Source organism: Orcinus orca, chromosome 17 (assembly GCF_937001465.1).
Source record: "Orcinus orca chromosome 17, mOrcOrc1.1, whole genome shotgun sequence".
Lineage (NCBI taxonomy): Eukaryota > Metazoa > Chordata > Mammalia > Artiodactyla > Delphinidae > Orcinus > Orcinus orca.
Window position 1 is genome coordinate 72,940,871 of NC_064575.1, and position 16,144 is coordinate 72,957,014.

General features: G+C 38.6%; 1 protein-coding gene across 3 annotated transcripts; it reads left to right on the forward strand.

Moving 5' to 3' along the window:
• Nucleotides 1-504: 504 nt before the first annotated feature.
• ZNF572 (zinc finger protein 572) lies at nucleotides 505-13,479 on the forward strand. 3 transcript variants are annotated; one of them, XR_004480961.2, is made up of 3 exons: nucleotides 505-3,053; nucleotides 3,991-5,728; nucleotides 11,028-13,479. XR_004480961.2 is itself a non-coding variant. In XM_004265327.3 (3 exons), exons 2-3 carry the CDS (start codon nucleotides 2,975-2,977, stop codon nucleotides 5,499-5,501), a joined length of 1,590 nt encoding a protein of 529 aa, XP_004265375.1. In that variant the 5' UTR covers nucleotides 505-2,643; nucleotides 2,936-2,974; the 3' UTR covers nucleotides 5,502-8,274. The 3 variants fall into 3 exon arrangements, 2 of the variants coding, with proteins under 2 accessions (XP_004265375.1, XP_033275712.1); XM_004265327.3 differs by lacking the exon at nucleotides 11,028-13,479 and having other exon boundaries at nucleotides 505-2,643; nucleotides 2,936-3,053; nucleotides 3,991-8,274; XM_033419821.2 differs by lacking the exon at nucleotides 11,028-13,479 and having other exon boundaries at nucleotides 508-619; nucleotides 2,936-3,053; nucleotides 3,991-8,274.
• The last annotated feature ends 2,665 nt before the right edge of the window (nucleotides 13,480-16,144 follow it).

The window sequence follows — 16,144 nt, forward strand, 5'->3', positions numbered from 1 at the left end:
AGTAGACTTGCATGTTTGATGTGCGGGAGATGACGGCTTCTGTTTTCTCTGTAATGAAAGAGGAGGGTTTAACTGCTTCTCTAAGTGTTATTCATAATGTTGCCTCCTAAACTAATTGTTTTATATGTGGATGGATGCCTTAGCTCTCTCACTGTTTCACAGGTAGCTAAATATACCTCCTAGTTTACAGCAGTGGGAACACACAAAAGGCGCTTAAAATACTCGCTTCATTTTAATTCTAATGATGATGAGAAATCTAATGATGGCAAAGAAAAGTATAAGCTCCAGTTGGGCCCCTATGATAAGGCGCCTGATAAGCGTGAGGGATGAGAATCAGAGTTGGCAAAAGACAAAGGCCACAAGGAAGAGAAATCCACCAGGACGCTCCTTCTTGTCCGGTAACCTAAGGGTTAAGACCAACGAGAACGAGCCATCACTGTTTCCTAGAGAGGCCCCAGCAAGCCCGCTGGGGGAGATGGGGGTACTTCCTGTTTCTGTCTTCCGGGTTTGAGAGGTTAGGAACGTGGGTTGGTGGGGTCAGAAGCAGAGGGGTCGCTTAATTCCGGGACGGCTGGGCTTGCTGGGGGTGCGGGGCGCCTTGTGTGTAACCCCCAGCACAGTGAGTTCCTTCTCGGGTGGAAGGGAGCCGAGGGCTGCGGGCCAGAGGAGCGAAGATGCGCCGCCCAGAAGAGGGATGTCAGTCCCGGAGAGGGATGCGGTTGCTGTGAGGGGCGAAGGCCCAGCCAGCATCTCTTGCTGCACGGGCAACTGCGCCAGCCTCGCCTGCGGGGTCCCTTGAAGGACCGTGTCGACTGGAGATGATCTGCTCCCCTGGAGCTCACCCCGTAGTGCACCCCCGCCTGTGCTCCCTGCCAGCGCTTCTTAAAGCTAAGCTTCAGGCAGTGCATTTTCTTTGGAAGTCTTTTTAATCCAAAGCACTGCCCCATCGTAATCACCTCTTTGCTCTAGGAGAGTGAAAACAGCCTTTCTCTGTGGAGTGACATTTTTTAAAAATTATTTTAATTTTTTTTGGCTGTGTTGAGTTTTCATTGCTGAGCACGGGCTTTCTCTAGTTGCGGCCAGTGGGGGCTACTCTTAATTGCAGCGTGCGGGCTTCTCATTGCGTTGGCTTCTCTTGTTGCAGAGCACGGGCTCTGGGCGTGTGGGCTTCAGGAGTTGCAGCACGTGGGCTCAGTAGTTGTGGCTCGCAGGCTCAGTTGCTCCGCAGCATGTGGGATCTTCACGGACCAGGTCCTGAACCCATGTTCCCTGCATTGGCAGGTGGATTCTTAACCACTGAGCCACCAGGGAAGTCCCTGGAATGACATATTTAAGACAGCCTCTTAATACCATTTATGGCCTTGAGTTTGCTACCCTTTTGCTGAGAAGAACCTGAGGGCTCTTCTGTTACCAAAATTAATAGTTTCTTAGCAGGGAAAATGGTAGCATGTGTATCTGTTACCCAGACTCTTGCTTCTTTTGTAAAGACTTTGATAGAAATACGTAACTCAGATGGCAAGACATATTACTCCATTTGAACAACTTTCCTTTTTTTTTTTTGCATTCAGGTATATGTTTTTTTCCCCCACTTAAACACTGGGCATATTTGTAATTTAGACAAGTTTCTTTTAGACTGAGGGTGCTTAGAGAATGCCAGCTTCCTTTGGCATAAGGTCTAGGGATGTGAATTGGCTTTCTAAAAACACAGTCAATATAGGAATTCCCTGGTGGTCCAGTGGTTAGGGCTTGGCGATTTCACTGCTGGGACCAGGTGTGGAGAGTGGTGGTGGAAGTCAATATATTCCAAAATAAAGGTCCTGATCATTTGCAGGTTGGGGTTATGCCCAGCTCTGCTTTCTGCTCTAGTTGTTTACTGTATCAGATAAGAATGTTGAAGTCAGTGTCCAAACAGGTTTGGGACTGAATCCTGCTCTACTACTTTCTGGTTGTGTGTCCTTGGGAAAGTTTCATAATGTCTATTTTGTTCACCTACAGCATGCTGGTATCTGTTTATACACTTCAGAGGGCTGTTGTAAGAATTAAATGAGACACGTGTAAGGTATTTAGTTCACTGCATGCCACATAATAGGCAGTAATAGGGTGAAAATGATAAGTACACCATCTTTTGTTTTCCATATGTGTGCCTTCTTTTAAGCTCCCATTTTTCCTGAATTGTGCTATTCTTTATATCCTGAAATGCCAAGTCCATGTATAACTGCCTTCCAGTGAAAGGTCACATTTCCAGTCCCATAAAGGAGCTCAGGGATTGTAGTTGGGTCCAGAAGATAAAGTTTAGGCTGAAAAGGATATTGTGATTATGATAGAGAGGAAGAGGCAAGGAAGAGTTTCCTCGTTGGCCTCCCTTTTATGTTTAGAGATTATTGGCTATAGTTATTCTAGCCCTACCTTGTCTTAATTTCTTGTTACTAGTTAAGTAAATCCTAACTTTCTTTTGAAATTGACTTCAAAGGTTTCATCCTTCTGTCAAGGACCCACTTATTCTTTGTAAACTAAACAGGGTGCTTTCTCTTTAGCTGCTTCTTATACCTGCATATTGATTCCTTAATGTCTTATTGTTGGTGCCTTTTCCAAAAAACTACTTCATTTTTTCAATTAAAAGTGTTTCTAAATTCCAAGTGGACAGTGAGTATTAGTATTCATTCTGTTTTTGAAGCTTGATCCTCAGACTTTAATGTGAAGGTTTAATTTTTAAATTATTTCCCTAGGAAAGGTAAATCAGGTAAACTCGTAATTCTAAATACTTGCATCTGAGATAAGATTTTCTAAAAGAATTTCTAAGGCCCATGTTTCTTATTTTTAGTATGGTCCACAGAACATTCTATGCTTACAGTTGTTATGTTGCAGTAGTTGGAGAGGAAGGAAGAAGGAGAAATGTTAACAAATGCCTTCAAGCATAACCTGTTTCCTTCCACAGGATTTCTGATCCCTAACCTGACTGTGAGTGACCATTGTGATGGAACAAGAGCAAAAACTGTTGGTCTCAGATTCTAATAGCTTCACAGAGAGGGAGAGTTTGAAAAGCACTTTTACAGGTGAGGGATCAAGAAGATCTGAATCCTTTGGAAATTCGTTATCCAATGCACTGTAGAATGTGTAGAAAGATCAGGGCATTAGAATGAGACAGACTTTAATTTGATTCCCTACTCTGTCACTTCCAAGCTATGAAAACTCCTACAGCCTCAGTTTTCTCATCCTTAAGAAAAGTGAATAATAATATCTGTCTCACATATTTTTTAGGATTAATGATACACTATATGTAAAGTTACTGTTCTTGCTAAGTAGTGGGTATCATTGTTATTTCTATGTTTGCTTAGGTTTAAAAAGAAATTTTTTTAATTAATTTATTTTTGGCTGTGTTGGGTCTTCGTTGTTGCGCACGGGCTTCCTCTAGTTGCGGCGAGTGGGGGCTACTTTTCATTGCATTGCATGGGCTTCTCATTGTGGTGGCTTCTCTTGTTGCAGAGCACGGGCCCTAGTTGTGCAGGCTTAAGTAGTTGTGGTGCACGGGCTTAGTTGCTCCATGGCATGTGGAATCTTCCCAGACCAGGGCTCGAACCTGTGTCCCCTGCATTGGCAGGCGGATTCTTAACCACTGCACCACCAGGGAAGCCCCTGTTAACATGCTCAGATTTTAACTAAGGTTTTATCTAGTTTTCACCTCAGAGAGTGTTCTATTCATCTTCTCCCTTACTTTTTTCTATTAAGTCTTTATTTTTAGCTTGATATCCCTTGTGGCAATCGGTGAGAACTATTCAGATACCTCATTAGTGTTGTTGTAAGTACAAAACGTTCGTCTACTTGGTGAACACATAGAGTAAAAGAATTAAAACTAGCTATAAAAACTTTTTTTCATATAAAATAGTTTACGAGGTTTGAGTTTGTTATTCCCTCTCTTTCACCATGATTCAGAATTTCTTTCCCGTGGCAGAGACTAGCGAATGTGTTTAGACTATTTGTTTATTCTTGCAGGAGATGAAAGTAAGAATAATTTGGAAACTGTTCAACACAGTAACTCTAAGGCAGATAAAGAGAGAGCCTCAAAATGGTCTAAAAGTGATGGCCCACAAAATTGTAAGCATGAGGACACAAAAAAAATGCCATTGACATGGTCCCAGGGACGTGAAACTGAGTGTGATGATTCCTGTGAGAATGATGGCAACTTGGAGAATCAGGGAAATTCTACAGGAAAAGAGGAGGAAAAACCCAATCACTGGGAATGGGACCCAGGACAACATACCAGGGCTGCCATCCAGCAGACTTCATCCTTTGGGGACAAACCTTACAAATGTTCTGAATGTTGGAAAAGCTTCAATAATAGTTCTCATCTTCGAACTCACCAGAGGACCCACTCAGGAGAAAAACCTTATAAATGTTCTGAGTGTGGGAAATGCTTCAGTAACAGCTCTCACCTGATTCAGCATCTGAGAACACACACAGGCGAGAAGCCCTACCAGTGTCGTGAATGTGGGAAAAGCTTCAGCAACACCTCCCATCTTATTATCCATGAAAGAACTCACACGGGAGAGAAACCCTATAAATGTCCTGAGTGTGGGAAGAGTTTCAGTAGCAGCTCTCACCTTATTCAGCATCACAGATCACATACAGGTGAAAAACCATATGAATGTCCGGTTTGTGGGAAATGCTTCAGCCACAGTTATGTCCTAGTAGAACATCAGAGGACCCACACTGGAGAAAAACCTTATAAGTGCCCCGACTGTGGGAAGAGTTTTAGTCAGAGTTCTAGTCTGATTCGCCACCAGCGGACACACACAGGTGAGAAGCCCTACAAATGTCCTGAGTGTGGAAAAAGCTTTGGTTGCAATTCTACTCTAATAAAGCATCAGAGAATACATACAGGAGAAAAACCCTATCAGTGTACAGAATGTGGGAAGAATTTCAGTCGAAGTTCAAACCTTATTACACACCGGAAGATGCACACAGGTGAGAAATCCTATGAAACGTCTGAATATGAAGAAAGTTTGAGTCAGAACTGCAGTGTGATAGACGAATGCCGAATCCAGCCAGGAGAGAAACCATATAAATGTTGTGAATGTGGAAAGAGTTTTGGCCTTAGCTCCCACCTCATAAGACATCAGAGAACACATACAGGAGAAAAACCTTACAGATGTTCTGAGTGTTGGAAAACTTTTAGTCAGAGTTCCACCCTGGTGATTCACCAAAGGACGCACACAGGAGAGAAACCTTATAAATGTCCTGACTGTGGTGAGTGCTTCAGTCAAAGCTTTAACCTTATCAGGCATCGGAGGACCCATGTAGGAGAAAAACCTTACAAATGTACTGACTGTGAGAAATGCTTCAGCAGAAGTGCCTACCTCATTCAGCATCAGAAAATTCATATAGAAAAGTCTTCTGCATCTCCTGAAGTTGAAGATTTTCCTCATGAATGGACTTGGAAAAACTGTTCTGGGGAAATGGCTCTTATCTCTTCATTTTCAGTCCCAAATTCATCTCCCTCCTGAGTCCCAAAGTCTGTTTTGTTTCCTTTCTTTTGTTATCGGAGCATTACAATTAAGGTGTTCTCTGATCACAGGGTTATAAAATTTCTTTGGTTTGTTTGCCAAAACATTTGGGAAAAGTCAACCTCCCACCTTAGAGGTTGGGAAGACCCAGATCATCGGGTCATCGGATCTGCCCAGTGAGAGATACTGCCAATGATGGAGAGAAAGAAGAATATTTTTTATTTAAGGTAAGATAGGAATAGCTTCAAAGAAAAACATGGAGAGAAATCTTGGGAGTCTGAAGATGAGATTGTCATTGAATTTCCTTATTTCCTGTTGCCTGATTGGGTAGCAACAAATCATTTCTGTCCTCGGGGATTTACCCAGAGAAAGGTTCATTTTGAACAAATAATGTGATTTCCTGGCTACTTTGTTGGGTCTTAAGGAAGAAAAGACTAATTTTTTTTTTCTAATGTGTTTTTATTTGCTGAAAATTAACTTTTACAGTATCTGGAACTGCACTGCCTGGTACAATAGCCACTAGCCACGTATGGATATTTAAGTTTAAATTAAAATGAAATGAAATTTAAAATTGACTTCCGTAGTCACACAAACCACTTGCTGAGTGCTCAGTAGCCACACATGACTGGTGGCTGCTGTATTAAATATCACAAATAGTTCTTTCAAGATCATCATTCTTGACAGATCTAGTTCCTATAAGACTGTAAGAAACATGCTCTGGGGTTTCCGCTCTCCAAGAGGAATTTCAATATAGAATAGAAATGGTATAGAGTTGTTTTTATTTTTTTAACTTTGGCCATGCTGTGTGGCTTGTGGGATCTTAATTCCCTGACCAGGGATTGAACCTGCGTCCTCGGCAGTGAAAGTGTGGAATCCTAACCACTGGACTTCCAGGGAATTCCCTGGGATAGAGTTTTGAAGGTACTCAGGCCAAAAATTGGCTATTCTGATGATTGTATGTTTTATATTCAGCCATCTCAGTCATCTAGTGACGTGATCCCATTGTCTGGGCCAAAGCCAGATTAGGACGTAGGATTCTTGAATTCTATTTTAAGGTTTCCTGTCAAATGGTCCTTTCCCCTCAGTTTTACTATTCTATAAGTCCTCATCAGATCAGAAACTGGGTTCTTTTTCTAATAATTAACTCACTGAGTCTGAGCCAGTGTCCAGGGACAGTTTGCCATTGGAGCCCCAAATTCCTTAGTTCCAGCCTTGACAATTTTCTTTTGCCCTTTGGCTTATGTGGTGTGTGGATCTGGTAACTGAGACATAATCCTCCCTGCTCGTCTGTCCAATGGGAATGGTGCTTTGTAAAGTATTAAGATATTCCCTATGCCCCCACCTCCAGTTCTTCCTGCAGTGCAAAAGGTAGATGTACAGGAAGGTCAGGACTTGCCTAGGATTTCATCTTTTTTTTTGGAGTCAAAAATATATTTTATGAAGAATAGTTAGAGATGAATATTAGGAATGTGGAGCCAGAGGGGCCAATTACAGCTGCTGCAAAGGGCTATAGATACTGGTGGGTAGCTGAATTGCATGGGGATTATTTCTTTCGTGATTGTGGTGCTCCTGATACTGGTGAGGCAATTGTGTCTTTCTATATTGTGATAGGATTTAAAAATGAAGCAAAAGCTAACAATTAAAAGTATTCAAGAAGTCTTTGGGGGTGATTTTCTGCTTTCCGAAAGGGGGAGAATATTATTGGGCATCATTGGCTTTAATGTGACCCTTACCTAAGCATACTTTTACCTATGTGTGTTACGTAGTATTACCCAAATTGTCTTAAACTCTAATATCTGAGGATAAGTGTTCATAGTATTTTTTACCACAGACAACTGAGTTTGATTAATGTTTGATAAGAGTTTGATTAACGATCAGTTGCAAGGCAGTAGCTGATGAGGTGGTGCGCAATCATCGATCCCAGTATGTATGGCAAGTAACCACTCTGAACCCGTTTCCTCATCTGTAAAGCAGAGATAATGCCTAGCTTGTGGGGTTTCGGTAAGGGTTAAATAAATGTTTGTAAAGCAGCTAGCCCAGTGCTTAAAATATAATGGGTCTAAATGTAATTGTTTATTATTAATGGAAACAAATTGAAAAATATCCTCCACACATTTCAGAAGCAGCAATACAGCCCCAAGCTTTCCTACTTGGGGATTCTTTGTGACAAACCTCAGGAACTCTGAGGAATAAGGTAGTATAAAAACACAAGACTGTATTGTGTTTTAAGTTTGCAGACTGTTGAAAACACTTTTATTTGATTCAGCTAATTGAATTTTCTTGTTGTTCATGAAACAAAGGATTTTAAGTTTAAGTCAGGAAAGAACAAAACAGCAAGTTCAATTTCAGTTAATTTGCATCTGAAAGAGATTAACAGTTGGTACAATTTATGTCTTATCACCATCCCTACCCTATGTTTTATGACTGCCCACAATTATATAAAACCCACTCCACAAACCTCAAATATCTGTAGGAGCATAGACATTCACATTTTAGATGGGTTAAGATGGGCTTTATTAGTAAAACAATTTGTCAAGAATCATTGTCTCTTTGGATTAAAAATTAGGAAAGCAGAAGAGAGATTTGTCACTTACCATGGAGACTTTAACATAGTCAAATTTAATCCTATTTGATGCCTTTGCCTCACTTTCATTAATCAGCAAATACGTTCTTTGTTTAGCTCCCAAAGAAGTAAATATTCTGTATTCTCTATTTTTCTTGCCAGCACAAAGGATTCAACACCTGATTAAATAAAGCATTCTTTTTTACAAGTGATGTGTTTCATAGTTTCTTTTTAATTAAAAAGAAGACTCTTTCCTATATTCATTTTTTCGTACTCAGAGTGAGGGTTTGTATATTTTTTCCCTATAGTGGAGTGGGGAAATTCATGTTAATGCATATATTCACAAATATAGCAGGGAACTCACTCCCCAGCTGCTTTATAGCCTACAAGGAGGTATGCAAATGTATGTCTCTATTAAGTACCTGAGATAAAAGTTTGCTTCCATCATTCTAAGCCATTGAAGTTTGATCTACCAAATGGTCTTCTCCTTGGTGCTGTAGAAGTTTCCTTATTGATGGTGAGAGGTAGTAGAGTATGGTATGTGACAATTGCTCCTTATACATTAGTCCCACATATTCACCTTTGCCCATATCTCAGTTTCTGGTAATCATTGTAGTGATAAAACTCATTGCTTTTTATTCTGTATTTGAGTTTGTGTAATTCCTTTCAAGCAGCATAATCATTCATTCAACGAAAATTTACCTGATGCCTAATATGTGTCTAGCAGAGGTCAAATGACAGTAGGAGGGACAGATGTAAGGATAGGTTAATAGTAGGAAAATGTGCAGCTTTTCAGATGACTCCTTTCTCCTTGCCAACTCCTAAATTATATTTATTATGCTGAACCCTCCATCTTCAGATTTAATAATTTGATAATCTGAGGAACTAGAGGTAACTGTAGATTTAAAGTGGGTTAGGTCTGCTCTGAAAATGCAAGCTTGGTGAAGTTTGACACAATACTTTGCACATAGTGGTGCTCAATAGTTACTGAGTGGGTGTCATGTGCTTATATGTTTTATGGTAATGTCCAAGAGTATGTCCTTCCAGGATGGGTGTTTCTACTAGACTGTCAACTCCTTGAGTCAGAGAATGGACTTCATTTTTTGTAATCCCAGAGCCTGACAAAAAGCCTGGCATGTGAAGTGTTTGTTGGTTTTGGTTGAAGGGTATTCACCAATGGATAAAGTCTACTGGATTAGGCTGTATAGTCTCAGTGTCCCCCTGGGCCCTATAACACCATTGCTTGCCCAGTTCACAGAGGCTGGGGCTGACTTGGAAATGAAAGTGACTGTCCTAGGAAGCTGGGCCTATCCTCACACTAACACTAGAGGACCCTAAAATGTCCCAATTGTTCAGAATCCTATGGAAGTAATACCCTGGGCTTTTGATTCAGACTGTCTAGGAGGGGTTTAAAACTTGTTTCAAATTCATGTTTCAGTCACTTACTAGCTTTGTACTGTGTACTCACCTTGTAAGATTTGGTAAGCAGTGAATGAGGTGAGATACCTGACATAGAATAGGTGCTAAGGAAATGTTTTTCTTCCCTGTTCACCCTCATTTGCTCATAATTTTGCCAAGTGTAGGCTCTAGGCGTGGAAATGTTCAATCGTTTTTCGGATTGATTGTTTCTATGTTTCTAAATTAAAGATATTAAGAACATTTAGTTCATGGCTTTGTTGTGAGGGTCAGTGAGATAATATATATAATATGCTTAGCATTGCTGATACCTAGTAATCACTCAATATTAGCTATTGTTACCATCATAAAGTGGCTCGAGACCACAATGGGTCTTTGGATTATCTTTGAAGTTAACCTCAGAGACAATCAAGTCAAGTCTAAGGATGGTCCAAATGCTTGCTTGTAAAGATAAAAGATGGAAACAGAATCTTGGTAATCATGACATAGTGGACACATAGTCACTTACAAGCAGAGGTAGCTTATGGGTGCTAAGATAGCTAGCTTGCTGATCTAACGTTGCTTAATTGGTAAAATCAGTAGATATTCTAGGATCTGACACAGTGAGGGATGAAGTGGAAGCTTTGGTTGAAAAGGGATCATGATTAATTTTGACCCATGCTAAGTCATATGGATAAATGGTCAGATTAAAGAAAATATTGACTAGACTGACAAACACAGGTGAGAAAAATTTCCCCTTAAAAATAGCTTACTTTCTGATCATTAAATTGTACTTCTTTGTATATTTTACCATTAGCAAGTATTAATGTAGGAAATACATAAAAGTATGAAGACCAAAATACAAATGACCCATAATCATTTTCTCCAGAGATCATTCACCATGGAAGTTCTGGAATCTCCCAGTAACCTCTTTTGTGAGCATGTATCTGAATAAATATTTTTACAAAATGGATAATATGGACTATGTATATAGTATTGTCTTGATTTTTTCCTAATCATATAATTTTCCAACTAATTGTTTTAAATTAGTTATGAGGTTTTTAATGGCTTGATAATATTACACTGAATGATGTACCATAACAATTTAAGTGTTCTGACGTTGTATGTTTATATCGTTTCCTGTAATTTGCTATTAAAAATAACACTTTTTTGAATAGGTTTTTTTTGGCTGTTTTTGTTTTGGTATTGTGGTTGTGATTGTTTGGTTTTGCTTTTTTGCTTTTTGTTGGTGTACAAATCTTACTGTCCGTCTCCTTTCTTAGAGTGAATTCCTAGAAGTAAGATTATTGAGTCAAAGGGCATAAAAGTTTTTAAAGGTATATTACTTCATTGCTTTTCAGAAATATGTATCAATTAAAATTGCCCCAATGAAATAATTTTGTTAAACATCTTATGGAGGTAATGGGGGAGATAAACATGTAATTCAAGACAAATACATCTAATTGATGAAAACCTTTTTTTAAGGCAGCTTCTTTGGATATGGATAATCTTTTTCCTTTTTTTTTTTTTTTTTTTTTTCTCATCCCTCTTACCCTGTCTTGGGTTAGGATCAGCTGAGACTCACTTTGGGTTGAAACACTTTAAGAACTGCTTGGTGATATGAAACTGGAAATCAATTACAAGAAGAAAACTGGAAAAGTAAAAACACCTCACAAACACATGGAGACTAGAAACATGCTACTAAACAATCAGTGGGTCAACAAAGAAATCAAAGAGACAGATGAAAATGGAAACACAACTTTCTGAAATCTATGGGACACAGCAAAGGCAGTTCTAAGGGAGAAGTTCATAAAGATACAGGTCTACCTCAAGAAACAAGAAAAATATCAATCTAAATTAACATTAAAGGAACTAGAAGAAGAGTAAGCAAAGCCTAAAGTTAGTAGAAGGAAGGAAATAATAAAGATCAGAGTGGAAATAGATGAAATAGAGACTAATAAAACAATAGAAAAGATCAGTGAAACTAAGAGTCGGTTCTTTGAAAAGAAACAAACTTGACATGTCTTTAGCGAGGCTCATCAAGAAAAAGAGAGAGCCTAAATAAATAAAATCAGAAATGAATGAGGAGAAATTACAACCAATACCACAGAAATACAAAGGATCATAACAGAATTCCTTGAACAATTATATGCCAACAAATTAGACAACAAAGAAGAAATGGATAAATCTCTGGAAATATATAATCTTCCAAGACTGACTCATGAGGAAATAGAAAATCTTAATAGACCAATTATTAGTAATGAAATTGAATCAGTAATATAAAAACTTCCAACAAGCAAAAGTCCAGGTCCAGATGGCTTCAAAGGTGAATTCTACCAAACATTTAAAGAAGAGCTATTACCTATCCTTCTCAAATTATTACAGAAAATTGAAGAGGAAGGAATATTTCCAAACTCATAGTACAAGGCCAGCATTACCCTGATACCAAAACCAAAGACATAACAAAAAAAGAAAATTACAGAGTAATATCCCTGATGAACATAGATGCAAAAATCCTCAACAAAGGGACTTCCCTGGTGGTGCAGTGGTTAAGAATCCACCTTCCAATGCAAGGGTTTGATCACTGGTCAGGGAACTAGATCCCACATGCATGCCACAACTAAGAGTTTGCAAGCCACAACTAAGGAGCCCACCGGTCTCAATTAAGGAGCACATGTGCCACAATGAATGAGCCAGTGAGCCTCAACTAAGGATACCACCTGCTGCAACTAAGAAATAAATAATTTTTAAAAATCCTCTACAAAATATTAGCAAACCAAATTCAACAATACTTTAAAAAGATCATACACCACGATCAAGTGGGATTCATTACAGTGATGCAAAAGTGGTTTAACATCCACAAGTCAGTCAACATGATACATCACATTAAGAAAACAAAGGATAAAAATCATGTGATCACCTCAATAGATGCAGAAAAAGCATTTGAAAAAATTTAACATCCATTTATGATAAAAACAAAGTGGATATGGAGGGAACATACCTCAACATAATAAAGACCATATGTGACAGACCCACAGCTAACATCATACTCAACAGTGAAAAGCTGAAAGCTTTAAGAGCAGGAATGAGACAAGAATGCCCATGCTCATCACTTTTTATTAAACATAATGTTACAAGTCCTAGCCACAGCAATTAGTCAAAAAAAAAAAAAAGGCATCCAGATTGGAAAGGAAAAAGTAAAACTGTCACTATTTGCAGAAGACATAATACTATATACAGAAAACCCCAAAGACCCCACCAAAAAAAACTATTAGAACTAGTAAATGAATTCTGTAAAGTTGCAGGATACAGTATTAATATACTGAAATCTATTGCATTTCTATGCACTAATAACAGACTATCAGAAAGAGAAATTAAGAAAATCCCATTTATAATTGCATCAAAAAGAATAAAATACCTAGGAATAAGTTTAACCAAGGAGGTGAAAGACCTATGCTCTCAAAATTATAATGAGGAAAGAAAGGTAACACAAATAAATGGAAAGATATACCATGCTCATGTATTGGAAGAATCAATATCAATAAAATGTCCATACTACCCAAAGCAATCTACAAATTCAATGCAATCCCTATCAAAATACCAATGGCATTTTTCACAGTAGTAGAACAAATAATCCTAAAATTTCTGTGGAACAACAAAAGACCCCAAATAGCCAAGCAATCTTGAGAAAGAAGAGCAAAGTTGGAGGTATCATGCTCCCAGACCTGAAACTATACCACAAATTTATTGTAATCAAAACAGGATGGTATTGGCACTAGAACAGGCACATAGATCAATGAAGCAGAATAGAGAGCCCAGAAATTAACCCACACTCATATGGTCAATTAATCTATGACAAAGGAAGCAAGAATATACAATGGGGAAAAGACAGTCTCTTTGATAAATAGTGTTAGGAAAACAAGACAGCTACATGCAAAAGAATGAAATTGGACCTCTTTGTTACACCATACACACAAAAAAAAAGAAGAAAAAAGAAAACAAATGGATTAAAGACTTAAAGGTACAAACTGAACCCATGAAACTCCATGAAGAAAACATAGTAATCTCTTTGACCTTGGTCTTAGCAATATATTTTTTTAAAATATGCCTCCTTAGGCAAGGGCAACAAAGTAAAAATTTTAAAATGGGACTACAGCAAACTAAAAAGCTTTAGCACAGAAAAGGAAACCACCAACAAAACAAAAAGGCAAACTCCTGAATGGGAGAAGATATTTGCAAATGATATATTTGATAAGGGGTTGATATCCAAAGTATACAAAGAACTCATACATCTCAACATCAAAAAAACAACAGCCCAATTTAAAAAAATGGGCACAGGACCTGAATAGACATTTTTTCTGAAGAAGACATACAGATAGCCAGCAGGCACATGAAAAGATGTTCAGTATCACTAATCATTAGGGTAATGCAAATCAAAACCACAATGAGATATCTCCTCACACCTGTTAGAATGGCTATTATCAAAAAGACAAGAAACAAATGTTGGTGAGGATGTGGAGAAAAAGGAACACTTTTGCACTGTTGGTGGGAGTGTAAATTGGTGCAGCCACTGTGGAAAATAGTGTGGAAGTTCCTCAATAAACTAAAAATAGAACTACCATGTAACCAGCAATTCAACTTCTGGGTATTTATCCCAAGAAAATGAAAAGATTTTCATCAGGGGCTTTGATTTGCCTGAACAGAAGAACTGCTTGAACCTTTATTGAAGCCATTTTGGTTTGCATAAGCAACCAAAGAGTTTGCCCAGAAGCTGGGCAAATCTGTGCAGAAGATCAAGAGTTTCACCAAGTCCTTGGATTTGCTGCAAATGACAAGATTTCATTCTTTTTTTATGGCTGAGTAATATTCCATTGCATATATACCACATCTTTATCCATTCACCTATCAATGGACCCTTAGGTTGTTTCCATATCTTGGCTATTGTAAATAGTGCTGCAGTGAACATAGGGGTACATATATCTTTTCAAATTAGTATTTTCATTTTTCTGGATGGATCTGGAGGGTATTATGCTAAGTGAAATACAGGCATACTTCATTTTGTTGTGCTTCACAGATAATTGCATTTTTTACTAATTGAATACTTGTGGCAACCTTTCATCAAGCAAATCTATCATCACCATTATTTCAACAGCATTTTCTCCCTTCATGTCACTGTGTCACATTTTGGTAATTCTCACAATATTTCAAACTTTTTCACTATTAATATATTTGCTTTGGTCATCTGTGATCTTTGATGTTACTGTTGCAAAAAGACTACAGAGATGATTAAATGACAGAATGAAAAGATCAAATGTGCTTTTTGTTTGTTTTAAAGGTTAACTGAATATTTACCTTAAAGGAGAAAAAAAAATGCATTCTAGTCAAACATTCCTAGATTCCTAAGCCAGATTTCCTGGGCTTGGATTCAGGCTCTGGTATGTATTAGCTACGTTACCAGTTCTCTGTACCTCAGTTTCCTTGTTTGTAAAATGGGGCTAAAAATAGTACCTGCCTGATGGTGTGGTTGTGAGGACAAAATTAGCTAATGTACGAAAAGAAGTTTTAGAATGCTGCGCATACTATAAAAGTGTCAGCTCTTGTCATGATTACGAAAGTATTATTACTTTCTGCCAGTAAGTGGGTGATTTTGTGTCATATTTTGTTGCCTTCACTTCAGGCTTGAGTGACAGATTTTTGTTTTGGAATAAGTGCAGCCAGGCCAACATTCAAACATACTTAAGTGATGGTTATATAGCATTTAATTCAGTTCAGAAAGTATAGGCATTCAGAACGTGCCTTATGCTAGGTATCACAAATGCTCTTCTTGCCCCCAGTTTGGAAGTGTATCTTTGACCGTACACAATGAAGAACGTGACTTTCAAAGGATTAAAAAGTTATCTACTTAGGGAATTCCTTGGTGGTCCAGTGGTTAGGACTATGCACTTCCACTGCAGTGGGCATGGGTTGGATCCCTGGTCAGGGAACTAAGATCCTGCATGTCGTGGACAAAAAAAAAAAAGTTACCTACTTAATATGAAAAAAATCCTCTTATGATAATCTCTAGTACAGGGTAATCAAGTAACAATCATCCTGGTCATTCTCTTCTACAAGATTCAGCTGGCCAAGCTGTCTGTCATTTTAGCAGTATAGGAACTCACAGATACCAACAAGCAGTTTATTGAAGAATCATCTTCAGGAAAACGATTTCCCACACGTTAAATTGATTTTCTTTTCTTGAGTTGTTTTTAATTTGATGTGTATTTCAAGCAGCTGAATTTGTTACCAGTGAGGAATGTCAAGGAAAAAATCAAAGTTTTGGTTTTATAATGGGGAAAAGTTAAAGAAGTTATTGATTAAGAGTATTGGGGGGCTTCCCTGGTGGTGCAGTGGTTGAGAGTCCGCCTGCCTTTGCAGGGGACAAGGGTTCGTGCCCCGGTCCGGGAAGATCCCACATGCCGCGGAACGGCTGGGCCCGTGAGCTATGGCCGCTGGGCCTGCGCATCCGGAGCCTGTGCTCCGCAACGGGAGAGGCCACAACAGTGAGAGGCCCGCGTATCGCAAAAAAAAGTATTGGGGAAACACAAGATTTGGAGACCAGGAGTTTAACTTTTGGTTTCATCACTTATAAACTGATTTGGCCAAGCCACTTAACCTCTTTGTTTCATATTTGTTATTTTTTAAATCA